General features: G+C 40.0%; 1 protein-coding gene across 1 annotated transcript; it reads right to left on the minus strand.

Moving 5' to 3' along the window:
* Positions 1-5,703: 5,703 nt before the first annotated feature.
* On the minus strand, positions 5,704-11,741 carry COX7A2L (cytochrome c oxidase subunit 7A2 like). The gene is made up of 3 exons (XM_069852887.1): positions 11,583-11,741; positions 6,923-7,057; positions 5,704-6,042 (listed from the first exon to the last, which is right to left on the minus strand). The coding sequence occupies exons 1-3, from the start codon at positions 11,652-11,654 to the stop codon at positions 5,899-5,901; spliced, it is 351 nt and encodes a 116-aa protein (XP_069708988.1). The 5' UTR covers positions 11,655-11,741; the 3' UTR covers positions 5,704-5,898.
* Between the last annotated feature and the right edge of the window lie 4,045 nt (positions 11,742-15,786).

The following is a 15,786-nucleotide window of genomic DNA, read 5'->3' on the forward strand; positions in this document are numbered from 1 at the left end:
CATTTTAATATTGTCACACTTTAATATTGTATTATGATTACATTTCCTACACGTTGCATTATAGAGATCAAATACACAGCTTTTTTGCAGGCAGACCTGGTACGGGCATTATCCGTCAAGCTCCGTATAGCTGGGAACATGTCTAAACAAAAGTTCAGATCTTTTGTCTAGCATGCCATTCTTCAGTGGCCATGAAAAACTATTACAAAACTTTAGAAAGGTCTCCAGGTGAACTTCTGAGAAAACAGCAATTCTCTTAAGATTGCCAGAAATCATCCTTTGTCTGTTTTTAAAGTATGCTTTTCTGGAAAGACAATGTAAGGGTGGCACAGTGGTACAAGTTATTTGATTGGTTTCTCAACATCTTGGTGAACTTAGGTGGATTCCAGCCTGCTTTATTGCAACAGCTGCTGCTGTTTTATGAGAGCCTCAACTCTTGACTCCTGTCAATTCTGAGGGTCATGCCACTAACAATGAGTATGCTGAAGTGGTTTTTTTTGTTTTGCATACAAGTAGAGTTGTTTAAGCAGTTCCAATCAGAACACTAATACACTGTCTTTAGGCTTATGCAAGAATAAGCTTTAAAAAAACCCGCACTTGCTCTTTATGCCAGAAAAGATGCATTCTATTGATTTTGCTGTCTTGGCTACAAGTCAAGATCAAGTTGGTGGAATTGACATAACCTCTCCACTCCTCCTAACGTGTTCTCCTTGCTTCCTTCCAAGGAAGTGCTGTTACAATTTTAGTTTAAGGGAGGGCACAATTTGTACTTAGGCAATATCGTGGGTTAGATAATAACGAATCTTGTCTTGCGAGTAGGAAAATCACTAAAGATTAAACAGATGTTCTTCTTACATGGAATGAGACAAACTATGCAAAATGTTAAGGGGGGCTTTGAGTGGTTGGAAGAACATCTGGCTTATGGTGGCAGGTCATGCTGAACTTGCTATGGATACTGCTAGCTGTCTCCGCTCTACGCCTTGAGTGGAAAGTTTCTCAGGTACATTATAATTAATGCCTAAATTTCTAACTTTGGGTACTCAAAATTAGGACTTAGTGATGAAATCAGAAAGGGAATCAAAGATGTTTGAGGTAGCACCACACCATGAAGAACTAAAGCAATTAATAGCAAGATTAATATATGTTATTTGTATTCCAAAGAAGATATGAAAAAGGGTACAGCATACATGCAAGGTAACATGGCTTGCAGTGTTAAGAATGTTGCAGGAAAGACGTATTTCTTGTATTTCTTTGAAATACAGAAGGGTGCTTGGAAGCAGCAAGTCATTTGATACCCCCTACATTGGCATACCTGTAAAACAGCTTCTTCAAAGACTTGCCACTGTGGTACTGTAGTAAGGGATTCACCTGTGTACCTGGAGAGGATGCAAGTTGCTGGGTTGACAAGATTACGTACTTCAACAAGGAGATTTCCAGGGCTTGTTCCAACTTGCAGAGAAAAAAATACATGTGACAAATGTATACCTTCAGATATGAATATTTCAGAAGTTCTCCTGAAGCACTTAGAAACAATTTCATTCTTTTTGTGGCACAGAATATTTTTAAAATGTTGTGAAAAGAAGGGAAGTAAACTAGGAACTTTTATGAATAAAAATGTGGGAGTGAGGAAAGGAGAAACATGATGGTGGTATGCAGTGATGTGAAGTGAGGCAAAGTACTTCCCCCTCCCACCCACCTCCCTAGCATTGCAGCACTGGATCCACTGGGCAAAATGGAGCCAGAGGATGCTGAATGCCTTCTGTTGGGAACAGACCCTTGCATTTAACTTTCTTGTAGTTTGAGATAATTTATATACAAATAAAATGGATCCTTCTGTCAAGAGTCATACCCAAAAGCAGTCTGGAATCATGCAAGAAGCACCAGGAGATGAGATCTGGTGCTAGTGAGATGCCATACTGAGATTGTGTATGCTCCCTTTCCTGATCCACAGGCATGCTTGTATTCCCTTTCACAGCAAATATGTCTCTACTTCTTAGCAATCTGTGCATCACTTGCACTGCAGCTAACTGGAATTGATTCAAATTAACAGTCTTTACTAATTCATCTTAGTTTATTACTGAACATGCAAAGTATTTAAAAGGTTGTTTTTCATGCCTATTGCTAAAATTAATGCTTAGATTACAGTCAAGCTCTTCCCACTTTCCTTTTTAAAATAGACAACATACTCTGGCTTCCTGGGATACTTTTCACTGAGGTTAAGAGCTGGAAAGGGAAAGAAGTTTATGTAACGGTCATAAAATATGGGTAGCTTGTAACTTCTTTCTCTAGAAGAGTTTTGCATGATTTTACACATAACTTACACAATACATGCATGTTTTTCTCTCTGCATAAAAGCATTTGGATTTTTTAAATTTTAAGATCTGCAGGAGTAATGGTTTGTGACAGGAGTGGAGAAAAAAACTGATCTGTGACTCTTCCGAAGCTTCTGGGAAGGCCTGTATTAGGAAGAAGGAGGGTAGAAAGGGAGTAAGTACTATGTATATATGTGTAAGGAAACAGCTCTTAAATACTCTTCAGCTTTTGGATGACTGTATGATTAGATTCCCATTTTCTTAATTTCTCCTGTTAGTTCCTTACATTGCCTTTTGGTTTGACAAGCTTAGATCAATGAATTAATGTCTTCATATTGAAATAATTGTTTTATTGACAATTTAAAATGTTAAGGCAAATGTCTGTTGAGACAGTATGGTCATACTGAAATACTGCAGAGGAACCTTCTTCTAAACACCTGGTTTTATAGCAGCTGAACAACATAAGTGCATACTATCAACGTCTTCTCAAGTGCATTTACTCTACTACTCCCACATAAAATCAGGGAGGAAGATCTTATTTGAAAACCATTACAAAGATAGAACTATTGAATTCAAGTTGCCAGAGAGATCATTTAAGTAGGAAAACCATTGTCTCTCAACAATAAGATAGTGCCGGGGGATGGAAGATTATTGATGAGATAGTTTTGTTCCTGAATATTGCAAATCTCAGCTGCGCTCCCTTCCAAACCCAGCACCCTGGGATATCAGAGCATATTATGACTTATTCTCTACTGTGCATTCAAGGCAAAATACTAGAGTAGAAGCTATCACTTTAAAAGGTGTTTTGCTTTCTCAGTTCCCAGTGCTGATAGGTTGCATAATTTCCAAAACAAAACAGGATCTTTTTTTTAAAAACAAACAGAACAGAAAACACACATAACGAGGTTGTAGAACTCAAGTCAGATTCTTCCTTCTGGGAATGACAATTCAAAATACTGACATAGCCTTCTTGTTACTGCAATTCTCTCATGGTTCTACTTACTTAAGACCTTATTTAACATCAGGCCAGGGACAGAATACTCCTTTTAAAGGTAAAGGTGTTCTAGAAAGCTTAAGATTACTAGGTGTCTATCACAAAAAATAATTCAAAACATTCAAAACTTCTTGAATCCTCATAGAAGTCTGGCCTCACAAATACTTTAAAATGGATATTTAGCACAGCCTTTTTTTCTAGGAGGAAAAGGATTTACCATGTTGTTCTTTATGATAATCTTGAATTAATTGAGAAAAGGGTTAAGATTTTGCTGCCACAGCCTAGCCTTCTGGCTACAGGTTGCAAGCTTCCCTGTTCTTCTGAGCACTTTGCTGAGGGAATATAGAAATGCAGTCTCCTCTGACCAGTGCCTGTAGACAAGTAATGCTTCATTCTTTAACCTCCAACTGAACCAGCGATGCAAATCTGTCAAGCTGAGGCAGCATTCTCACCCTGCTTGAACCGGGTCAAGTTTTTGAGAAAGGCAATGTGAAAGTGAAAATAGTTTTTCAAAATCCAGACACTGGAGGAAAAAAAAACAAAAACCAAACCAATGTTTTTTGTAGTACCTGGTTATTTGCAAAATTTCATGGAGTTTTATTTTTCCTTTAGCCTACATGTTTTTGAATGCTGACAAAGAGCTGGAAAAAGTTAGACCTAGGGCAATAGTAAGACAATTCTGATATCCATAGCTCCAACCATGCTCTCTGTGGCAATATATGAACCCAATCTCCTAGCCGAGTTCCCTTTAAGAAAGCTGGACCTGGGTGATAAGCCTCTGTTGTCATTCTTTCCCCACACGTCTAGATGAACTCATAGTTGCTCTTCAAAAAAAAAAAAACCCAAACAAAACCACATCCACAACCCAAAACAAACAAAAAAAAACCCCGAGAGCACAGAAAATCTCTGAGCAAAACTCATCTTCATGAAAATCTACCTGTCAAGTTTGTGTGCAAAGTATCTTTTATTAGAAGATTCCTCCAAGCAGCACTTAATAGATTATATGGAAGGAAGACAGACAATAAACTACCATTCTGCTTTCTCATAGTCTCTTTTTTTTTCAATTTTTTTTTTTTTAAAAAGAGGATTTAACAGCCTACAGCACAAGATTTAGTGCCATGGAAGCACGAGTTACTGAGGATGAAATATTTTATCAGTAAGAGGCAACACAGCTGTCAATTCCTGAAGAACTTAATTATTCTCTGCTATTCTTTGAGTCTTGCTGTCCTTAATTTTTTTTTCAGTGACTTAAACTCTCCCATCCTGAAATACATTAACCAAAACATATGATCACAGTATGTGTAACTATTTTCTTCCCTATGAAAGAGTAATAATGCTTTGATATAACTTGATTGAAAAAAAAAAAAAAAAGAACGATTTTAGTAAAAGACTGAAGAAATGGGAATTTCATGTTCCTTTATCAACTGTTTTCCTTATTTACATGAAAAGTAGTTTCTGCACAGTTCTGGAGAGGTGAGTCTTTACAGAGGCCAGTGAATCCATGCTTATCCAGAGCCTGGGTGACCAAGAGTGGATACTCAAATGTTCACAGTCAGTATCTATCAAATTAGAGGATGCTTTTTGTAAACACGTGAAACTTGCAGTTCAAAGCTATCATAATACCAGGGACAGAGAATGAATAAAGGATTTTACTGGCTTATCTCTCCTACTCACACCTTGTGTGTATGTGCATACATAAACAGATATGTGCGTGCACTGCAAAGAAAATGCAGCTGAGCTATGACAGTGACCTGTTTCACCAAAAAACATAGTAAAACACTCCATGCATTTTGAGAGAGGGTTTTAAGATTACCATCTCAAAATGATTACAGTAAGGTAACTGAACTGAATGTCTAGTTTGAGATCTACAAAGTGAACTTAAACAAAAGTGTACCAATGTTCACTTCACCACCAGGCCACCTGAAGTGGTCTGAAACTTCCAGACTTGCCTTATTTATCATACAGGTAGTTATCTTCATTGCATAAGATAGTTCGGCAAATTAAAGTCCAAAATCTGCTCACAGCGCTGTTAACATCATGAAATAAATCCACTTTAAATGCTCCAAGGAGTTAAACTCTTTGTCCTACCACCAAAGGTACAAATATTTAGTAAAATAGTAGCATTTGGAAAAGTTCCACTGCCACCTGCTTATGTAAAATGAGTTGTGTATGACAGAAAAAGGTTCCCAGTATGTTATAATAATTAAATGATTTGCTTTTACTGTTTGGAAACCAGCAGCACACTCCCACTAACGAATGTGAAGTATAGCCCACCAAATACTTGTCCTATTCTATCTCAAACCTTGTTTAAGTTGGGGGAGGGAAGAAAGAAAAATCTTAATGTTCTCCAACTGTTCACACGCTCTTCAAGACAACAAATGCAAAGATACAACCATATGTTAAAATTACATCTTTAGGTCTGTTTATATTGATTTTTAGAACATGTAAGGCAACCAATTTAAAAGCATTTTCTCCAAGAAATTTGATCTGAATAATGAACCCTAAATGATCACATAATTAAAGCAAGTGCAAAGAGATACACGCAAGAGGTCCTTCAGAGAAGTGTCACGAGTCCCATGAGTTGTGGTTTGTTTACTTTTGGTTTCTTGGTTGTGAGGCCATGTACAGTGCTACTAGACAGTAGATAGTCCCGCCTATTGTTAAAGCCATAGTGGTCCGATAAAGCAGCTTATCTGGAAGTCCTCGTTTCAGGTGTACTGGTACTCCATCTGGTTTCTGTGGGAAGAGTTTAAAAAGAAAACAAATTAAAATAGAAATGAACACCTGCACCAAGGCCATAAAGAACAAGCCTCAGATAAATTAAGGGATTTCCATGAGGGAAACTTCCCAACAAACAGGCTATCTACAATCAAGTGCAATATGTGGTTTTGATTTAGCAAGACAACTGCAAAGGCAGGTTAATTTTATTAGCCAAAGCTGTTAAGTGCAGGCAGAAATCTTGAAATATTTCTAAAGAGAACCTGGATGGGAAAAGTGTCACTAACAGAAGAACATGAAAAGATATGTATAAAAAATTATTCACCAAGTCATACTGACACATTCCAAATGCAAGTGGCATGTAAGAGAGAAAAGGGAACATTATATACAGCACATTCTTGAATATTTTAAAACAGTATTAACTGATCTGTTTTATGAGAAGTCCTAGTACACTTAAAAATCACATAGCTAACAAACTGGCTTTGAAAATTTTACCATACTGCACTGTAAGCAGCTTCAGTAATATTGACATTATTATATACAAAATGGCAATTAATGATCTAGTTTGCTCCTCCAGAATCACTTTAAGGCATACACTTGGATTCCCAGACAGAAAGTTCTTCCAGATGTCAAACAATACAATAAGCATCTTCTGAAACCAGTGAAAAGACAGATAATGTTACTAGACTTTCAACTTTCTGTATTTATCTCCTATAATGAAGCTTGCATACCTGTATTACAGTGCAACTATACAGGTTATACTGTACTTGGCACTTTCTAAACTATACTTTACAAAATTGGTATTGTAGAATGACCAAAGTAGTTAACCATATTAAAATAAGAAAAGGTATGTCCCACTCTCCGGTTTTCTTTAAGTTACTCTCAAAGTTGTTGTTACCTGAAAAAGTTTCTGTAGGTCTGGCACCTTGTTTTTACCCAAGAAAGAATCAGTTGCTGGTAAATCTGAAGCAAGTTTAGTTGTTGTCCCAAAAATCAGAGCTGGGGATTCAGTGGAAACTATTGGTTTGAGTCCCTGCATAAATAAAGATTAAAATATCAAAGTATATAACACTTGCAAATGTACCAATGGTCATGTTAGGCAGGCACACAGCCAGTCATAAAAAGGACACATTAAAAAGAATATTTATCTGGTACCAAGGCCTGTGACAATAAGCTAAAGACATATTGTTAGAATACTCATTGCTTAGCTACAATTTTAGGTCCAGGCTTAGCAAAGATAACAGAAGCCTCCTTTCCAATTTCTTCATGACATAAATTCATGGACATACAGACCAGGCAGAGAATGGATTGAGAGCATTCCTGAGGTGAAGGACTTGGGGGTCCTGGTGGTTGAAAATCTCAATATGACCTGGCAATGTGTGCACATCCACTCACTGTGTGAAGTTAAATATATTTGTTAACACTAACAAAAGGATATTTCCAGGTAGGATCACTTGAGGTTTTGTTTGCATTGGGATGACACAATTAAGGACAAGTGATTTTGTGTACCTTTAAAGTATCACCTGCAGCATAACAGGTTAACCATTATAGTTTCCCAGTGAACTCCAAGCAATTCATAACAGGATTTTAAATAGGTACTAGCTAAATAAGTTGTATGAAGTGAAGAATGGTAGTATGACTAAATTTCTACTAGGATCATGGTCAGCCTAGAAGAACTAGGGAAAAGTTCATGTAGTTGCCTTCAGCTGATGGCATTTGAAACTACTCCCACTCTTTGAACTTTAAACATAAGCCAACTCTTTGAACTAATATGGGTTTTTATTCTATTTATAAGTGTTATGGCAGTCATTATCCTCCTAAATACAAGTAGCAGTTTTTAACCTATTTGACTCCTCACATGCACCAGCTGAGAAAGTTCCTGTTTATTCAGACAGGCTAAATTGTTCATACTAGTTTACACAACTTTTTAAAATAGAAAATTAAGTCTTTTAAGAATGCTAGGACCGAGATGGGAAGAACAATACAGGTTTCAAACAAAGAGGTTTGGGTTTTTTTATGTTACTGTCAGCAAAAGATTCCTAAAATACATTTTGACTGATATTTTGCAAGCCCACAATAAGCTTAAACCTGCAACAGAACAATACTCCACTGGGAAGCATCAGAATGTAACAATTCAGAACAGACTGAATTATTATGCTGCATATTTGACCAAGCAGAATTTGAATTGCAGGGTGTCTTCATTTTTTCAGAAGCATCAAGATAAATAAAAGTGTAAAAAGCAAAGCATTTTACATGCTGAGCTGTGTTTTTCTGAAATACAGCAATGAAATCAATAGGAAAAAAATTACTTTCTTTTGGACTTTACATCTTACTCATATTACTTTTGTATTTTAATCTCCATTTATTGCAAACAATTTTATCAGACAGATGTGTCTGAACGTGTAACCTGGGCATATAGTCAAAGTGAAAAAAGAAAAACCTGTACCAAAAAGCAGGCCTAAGAACATTGTAAAAAGCGACTGGAGGTGACTTTTTATAATGCAGCTATTCTATTGCACAGTAATTTTGCTGTTGTGTGAATGGTAAGCCTGATATGAAAGACAGTGTTTCATCAGTATGAAAACACAGGTTTATAAAGCAAAGCAATATTCACAAGGCTTATGTGAAATGCTCCTGCTTGGATATAATCTCATCTTCTCAAATATATTCTCTCAAAAATTAATATTTCAGAACTGAAATGAATTACAATGCCCAATGATAACCTAAAAAGAAATCACTACAATGTTCCAGAAGAAAAGTATTTCTATTTTTTGGACAGCCTCTCGCCTGCCTTGGAGAGCACAGCAGTGAGATCTATATAGACTTTTTTTATTCCTATCTGCCATGATACTTATTTGTGAAGCTAGTTCTGCATGGGCCCTTTCTGAACTAATTTTGAGATATGACACTACAGCCTTTTTAATCTAGATGATGTCAAGAACTTAGAATTTATAGTGTCTTTCTGTATCTGGTGCAATAATATTCACACATACCTAATATTCATCAATATAACAGAATGCGCAATAACAGTGAATTCTGTATTCCCTCTTATCTTGCTTCTGCCTTTCAAATCCCCCCCAAAATAATTATATACTTAAAATGGGATGATTGTTATAATGTAATGGAGTCTGCTGAGCATAAAGTTAAGCAATACTTCACAACCTGGGCTCCAGAAGCCAAGGACAACTTTACTCCAGGAGATTATCGAAGCTTTCCAAATTTCTGTGTTCAGGCTTTTGTCTTAGAATCCTAAAAATTATTTATAGAAAAGTAGATACCATGACCTAGAGACTAATTCATATTGTTCTAAGCTATGCCCTTCCAGAAAGGAGGTATCTTACTGCTTGGGCAGTGGTAACTTTAGGATTTGCTTTCCTCTGGCAAATGAATTGCCCATTAGTGTTTATTTTTTTAATATAGCTTTGCATGTGTAGAAGAGGTCAGAAGTGCCCCAAACAATGCAAGAGTGTTTTCTAGCACAGGTGCCTGTTGGACATAATGAACAGACAAATTTTTAGACTAGAAGATATTACTTCTTTTGGGTGTGTTCCCTGTACCCTTCACCCCTGCCTGCCAATAGCTACCCAGGAAGCCTTCCGAATGAGTGATGCAGAAAGAGGAGGATAAAAGTTTTCTTTGGACAGAAACCACTGTATCAGAAAGCCACTGGTACCTCAATGTTTACTTAAGATCTTAGGGTATTTCAGAACAGAAAGGCCCTCTAGTGCTCTTTAGTCCAAACTAAGACGAGACCAGGATGCTGTGGGGTTTGACTGGTCTGGCCTTGAAAACCTCCAAGGATGGAGACTGCACTACCTTCCTGGGCACCTACCTGCTCCATTACCCGACTGTTCTCACCATTAAAATATCTCTCCTTATATGCAGTTTGAGCCTTCCCTGTTGTAACTTCTGCCTGTTGTCTATTGCCCTCCTACTCTGAGTTCATGATATGCCAGAATACACAACTGTAAAGTAGGTTACTAACAGAACAAGGTTAGGAAAGAATGAAAATTATTTGTGTATCATGATAATAGACATTAGTCTCCAAGTACGAAGTGTCTTCCAGTTACATTTTACGAATGAGTTTATCAAGAAAAAGACAAACTTTTACTTCACTTCAGCGTGTACTCACATATCCACCTTTTTTTTTTTTCTCTTATCAGATAAAACGTGAGGCTTCTATGTTTGTTCTCTGGAGGCTGTTCTGTGGAAGGCTGACTTTTCAAAAATCATTCTTCCAGTTCTTAATCTCCAGTTGGTCTGTTTTAATTCCTAAACTGTAAGAACTTAAGTTTCTCAAAGTTTGCTCAAAAACTTGAGTACAGTATAGCACCCATGCTGCATTTGTCCTATGACAGACTCATATTATGAATCTTCAGTGTATCACTTAGGAATCCGTGATGATGTACAGAAAAGTAAACAAGTTCTGTGATTTTTTTTTTCACCAACATGCTTCAATGGCTTGAAATGGCTGATGATCCATTCTTGCCCTGCCTCTCACAAAATTAAGCATGCATTTTAACTGTAAGATATGGAAAGTATAAGCCTACTTAATGCAATCTTTAATTCGTATATACTCACTAAGTAAGTTAGCATCTTACAGAGAAAAGGCTGTTAATGATTTTGTTTCAATCAAACTTCTATCAACGTGTGACCCCTCCAATCAGGGTCTTAATGCTTTCAGTAAATTAGTTTTTATGCATGCACAAATGAGGGAGGGAGACCAGCCGCAGTGCTGTTCTGGCTTGCCACCTGCCCTCCCCAACCACCGCCAGCCGCTGTTGTGGCTCGGGGCCAGCCCTGCCTGAGGACAGCCAGGTTAGTTTCCCAATGCACCCCAAAACCACAGGGCTGAGGGAAGCGCCTCGAGGCCACATAAGGGCAACAGGAGCAGAGAAGAGGAGGAGAATCATAGAATCACCAGGCTGGAAGAGACCCACCGGATCATTGAGTCCAACCATTCCTATCAAATACTAAACCATGCCCCTCAGCACCTTGTCCACCCATCTTTTAAATATCTCCAGGGAAGGTGAATCAACCACTTCCCTGGGGCAGCCTCTGCCAATGCCCAATGACCCTTTCTATGAAAAATGTTTTCCTAATTTTCAGCCTAAATCTCCCCTGGCCAAGCTTGAAGCCATTCTCTCTTTTCCTGGCCCCTGTCACTTGGGAGGTCAGCTCCATGATCTCCTTTCAGGTAGTTGTAGAGAGCAATGAGGTTTCCCCTCAGCCTCCTCCAGGCTAAACAACCCCAGCTCTCTCAGTCGTTCCTCATAAGGCCTGTTCTCCAGCCCCTTCACCAGCTTCATTGCTCTTCTGTGGACTCGCTCCAGAGCCTCAACGTTCTTCTTGCGGTGAGGGGCCCAAAACTGGGGGGCGAAACAAACGCCCACGGGGCCCGAAGGCCTCAGTGATAGAGGGGAGGAGTGGGGGGAACCGCGGCTGCCGCGCGCGCCCCCAGCTCCCCAGGCGCCAGGGTCGGGGAAAGCGAGAGCGACACTACCGGCCACGGCGAAGGTCACCGGCCACGGCGAGAGAGCGTCGGGGTCCGCCGTTACCTGGGGGTTGTAGGCGGCGGAAGCGGCCGCCCCGACCAGCCTCTGCGTGAAGCCGTTGAACTTGTAGTACATGGCGGGCGCCCCCGGCACGCGCGCGGCCCCCGGCCCAGCGGCTGCGGCTCGTCGCGCGGGAAGACCCCACCCGGCTTGGGGGTTTTTTTGGGTTTTGTTTCTTTTCTCCTTGCCCCCGCCGTGAACGCCTGAAAGCGGTGAGGGCGGGAAGCCGCCACCGGAGCGAGCCTAAACAAAAATCCGGCGAAACGCACGTGTCTGTACTAACGCGGAGGGAGCGCGGCTCGCCCTGGGGCTCCTGCCGCCCTCCAAGGGAGGGCCGGCGGCAATTTTCAATCCGGCGCCGCGCTGGACAGCTAAGGGGGCCGGCAGTACCGCGCGTGCGCATCGGGGCCCGTTGAAGGGCAACGTAATGGAGGCGGGGCGGGGGCGGGGCTGACGCCGGCCAATCAGCGAGAGGGGCTGGTGCGAGGCCTCTGCGGGGGGGGGCGCCGCCCGTGTGCGTGGGAGCTGCCCCTGGCCTTGCCTTCGCTCTTGTCCTCTTCCCTTCCTGATCGCCATCCCCTTCCCCTGCCACTTCTCTATCCCCTTTGCTCCTTTTCCCCTTTTCCCCCTTCCCCTTTGCCCCCCTTTCCCCTTTGCTCCCCTTTGCCCCCCTTTGCCGCCCTTTCCCCTTTGGCCCCTTTCCTCTTTGCCCCCCTTTCCCCTTTGCTCCCCTTTCCCCTTTGCCGCTTTCCCTCTTTCCCCTGCCTTTGCCCCTGCCCATACTTTGCTGTGGGTGGTTGGCTTTTGGTGGTGGCTTGTTTTGCCATGTTTTTTTCGTTTTCTGATAGAAATCAGGAAAGCACAGCAGTGGATTTGTTTTCTGGGACTTACCGCTCTTTTTTTCCACTCTGATATCAAGTGCTTCCTTTCTTTCCCACCGTCTTTTGAAAATATATGAAATCTATAATTTGTTTCATAAAATGAGGCTTTTGTTATGCAATGTCAGCATTGTGAAGCAGGGGAATGTGATAAGAAGCTGCTTCTGTTGTGCCTGTAATCTTGCTGAGAAGCCTGGCAGCCCTGAGGTACAGCATGGAAGGGGGAAGATTTAGATTAGGCATTAGGAAGAAATTCTTCATGAGGAGAGTAGTGTGAGGCACTGGAACAGATTTGCCAAGGAAGTTGCAGATGCCCCATCCCTGGAGGTGTTCAAGGCCAGGTTGGATGGGGTGTTGAGTGTCCTGATCCATTGGGATGTCCCTGCGTATGGCAAGGGGGTTGGAAGTAGGTGGTTTTTAAGTTCCCTTCCAACCCAGACTATTACATGATGCTATGATGGTAAGGTTTTGCCATTCTTTCGACTTAAGGGCCCGTGGGTGCTGAGTGGTCACTTGGCTTCTGTGCATGCCTTGGGTCACAGGCAGTTGTTACCTTAGGTGTGCTTGTTAGTAATTCAGAGCATCCTGCTATTACCAAGACTGACAGCACGAATGCATAATTTGATTTCACCCTGTGAATTGCCTACTGTTGGTAAAGATTAAATATACTGAGGCCTTATTAAAAAAAGAATGGTAATGTCTAATCGTTAGTGACCCACACCAGTTAAGAGTATTGCCTGTTGGGAGTCCCACATACAGTTTTTCAGGTAGGCTTGCTATAAAAATATCTATCCCTGCACTGAATGAAAACTATTAAAATATTCTTTGCTTATAAACTGGGGGAAGATTTATTCGTAGGAGATAATTTAGAAAGTAAAATATCCATTTAAAAATAGGTACTGTATGGGGTTTTTATGTACCTGTGTTATGTCTTCTACTTAGATTTTTGAATCTGACTTTGCAAAATGGAGTGTTGAGTCTTCTTGGATTTATCCCCTTTTGAATAGATGTGTCCTGTAAGGATAACAACTAATCAGTAACCAGGAAAGCTTCTGAGCCCTGTGTGTCCATTTACTTGTGAAAGGAGGTCTATGAGCCAGAAGCTAGGTCCTTGCTGTGCCAGTTCTTATCTGTGCCTGTTGCCCTGGAGGCAGGTTTTCTTGGTGAGACTTCAGTTCCACAAGCTCTGTCTCTGCTGTCCTCTCACTGAAAGAACCAGCTGGATGCTCAATACGTGATACCCTGAGTTAATGTTCTAACTCTGTGTTGAGAGCATTAACTGGACAGGATATGTTATTTGCTCAGTAAGGGGAAAAATTATGGAAATATTTTGTAAATGTTACAGGAAGAATTGTGAAATCCCTGTAGTTTTCAAGACCAGGCGATATTAATGAACTGGAACATGTGCTGCATAATTTATGGTAGAAAATAATTTGCTGATCAGGATTCTATTTGTTCCTGAAAAAAACTAAGCTAGAAGTTAACGTTTGATTACAAATCTGCCTATAATGGAGCACATGACCCTGAAGATGGAGTATACATATTCTTTTAGAGTGGAATGCTGTGAATCATGGCTAGGTTAATATGGTAACAATCTTGACCTATTGAAATCCATGGGATCTGGCTTGTATTGCAACTACTCTGGAACCATCCCTGGGCATATGTATTTGCAGATGTACTATAGGTCCTCCTGTCCAGCTATTTCAGCATTTCCCAGAAGAAATAGGTGTGCCTGGCAAGTTCGCTTCTAAGGTTGCTTTATATCTTGCTTTTTTACCTTTTTTCCCCCGATTTTAATACATGCTATAATCCCAGAGGAGCACAGGTTTTGTGGCAGGTCATGCGTGGAGCTAATGCTGTTGTATAACTAGTTCTTGCTCCATTGATGCTCTAGAATTGAGTTCTTGAAAAGTTATTCAACATTGACTGAAAGCTGCAGCAAGGAAAGGACTGTGCCCTAGAGCTCCGAGGAGGCTGTGAAAAACATACCAATACATCCCCTTTTTTAGTTAATGAGTTTAAGTCATGATGCTTAAAAGTAAGCTGTGAAACTTTGCTGCTGCCACAAAACTTAGTACTGTCTGCCTTTTGGTTTAGGTTGTAATATTGAAGATGGGGAATTGTTTACCTTGCAAGAAAAATGTATAGGAAGACGACATGAATAAAACTGCAGTTACAAAGGAAGCTTCTTCTGTCTTGCTTATAAGGCAGGAGTGTGGGGACATTCTGTGAAAAGGAAAGTAAAATCAGAACAGCAATAAGTGTTTCCTTTAAAGGAAGAAACTTGGTTTTGCCTTAGGCTTTTGGTCCATCTTTTGCTTTAGTCTCTAGACTTTTGCTAAGACTGCTTTGCTTATCAGACTTTCTGACATAATGGGCAATCAGACCGTAAAGTTTACTGCTAAAGGAAGTAATTGGGACAAAATGAGGTCACTCAACCCAGCACGGTTCAAAGAAAAACTGGGTGTCTTTGTGGACCATAAAACTATGCACAGTTAATGTAAACTGTCTCCGAAGAAGAAGACTTCCTGCACTGGATTTTAAGCTGAGCTCTGAGTTTTAGACACTGATATGAATAGTTCAAGGAGACTGGCAGTTATACATCTGGTGTGTTAGGGATTTTGTATCTTCATCTGCAGTGTGATATTGGCAGCAGCTAAATATGATATGATCCTACGGGCTACACTGTAGTTTAATCTGTTTCATTTTCTCCGAATTTTTAAGGTAACTGATTTCATACATGCAGGTTTGTCATGGCTCGCTCCTGGAATAGCACTAAGATTATGCTTCAAGATGAGTAAATTTCTGGGAGTGAATGAAAGAAGAAGAGTACCTTGATCTTATTCTGCTTTTTTGTTGTTGTGATTTTTGTGAATATATTTTCCTTTTGAGGATAAAATAAATAAAAAACAAGACCTTATTATGTGGCTTAATGAATAAAACCTTCATATGCTGATCATTATTTCAGCACAGATGTCTGTAACTCAAATTCTGTGAATTAGCCCATGCAGCTCTACTCTTGAATTGCTAAGAACAACTGTGTGGGTGGATGTAGAACATGAAATTGCTGTGTGCGCTTATGTTTTGTTTATGCAGTACTCATTTTCAAGAATACTAGATTGGATTTGCTTAATATTTGCTTTGCGTGTCTGTGTGTGTATACATAATATACACAAACCCCCAAAGAAGAGGATGATCACCAAGCATAAGCTATATTAATGATAGAGACAGTAACATTGTAAACATGTTCAATTTGAATCATTTTATCAACTGCAAGAAATAAATTAAGGGTATGCACAGAATAAGGCGGTAGTTACTTCTAAAACTTG

This window comes from Phaenicophaeus curvirostris, chromosome 2 (genome assembly GCF_032191515.1).
Source record: "Phaenicophaeus curvirostris isolate KB17595 chromosome 2, BPBGC_Pcur_1.0, whole genome shotgun sequence".
Lineage (NCBI taxonomy): Eukaryota > Metazoa > Chordata > Aves > Cuculiformes > Cuculidae > Phaenicophaeus > Phaenicophaeus curvirostris.

Bases quoted from the DNA above. Each gene is read 5' to 3' on its own strand.
- COX7A2L (XM_069852887.1), bottom strand. From the start codon at position 11,654: ATGTACTACAAGTTCAACGGCTTCACGCAGAGGCTGGTCGGGGCGGCC. The intron at 7,058-11,582 runs GTAACGGCGGAC...TTATTTATGCAG, and splicing joins CCGCCGCCTACAACCCCCAG to GGACTCAAACCAATAGTTTC. The intron at 6,043-6,922 runs GTAACAACAACT...CTCTTCCCACAG, and splicing joins ACCTACAGAAACTTTTTCAG to AAACCAGATGGAGTACCAGT.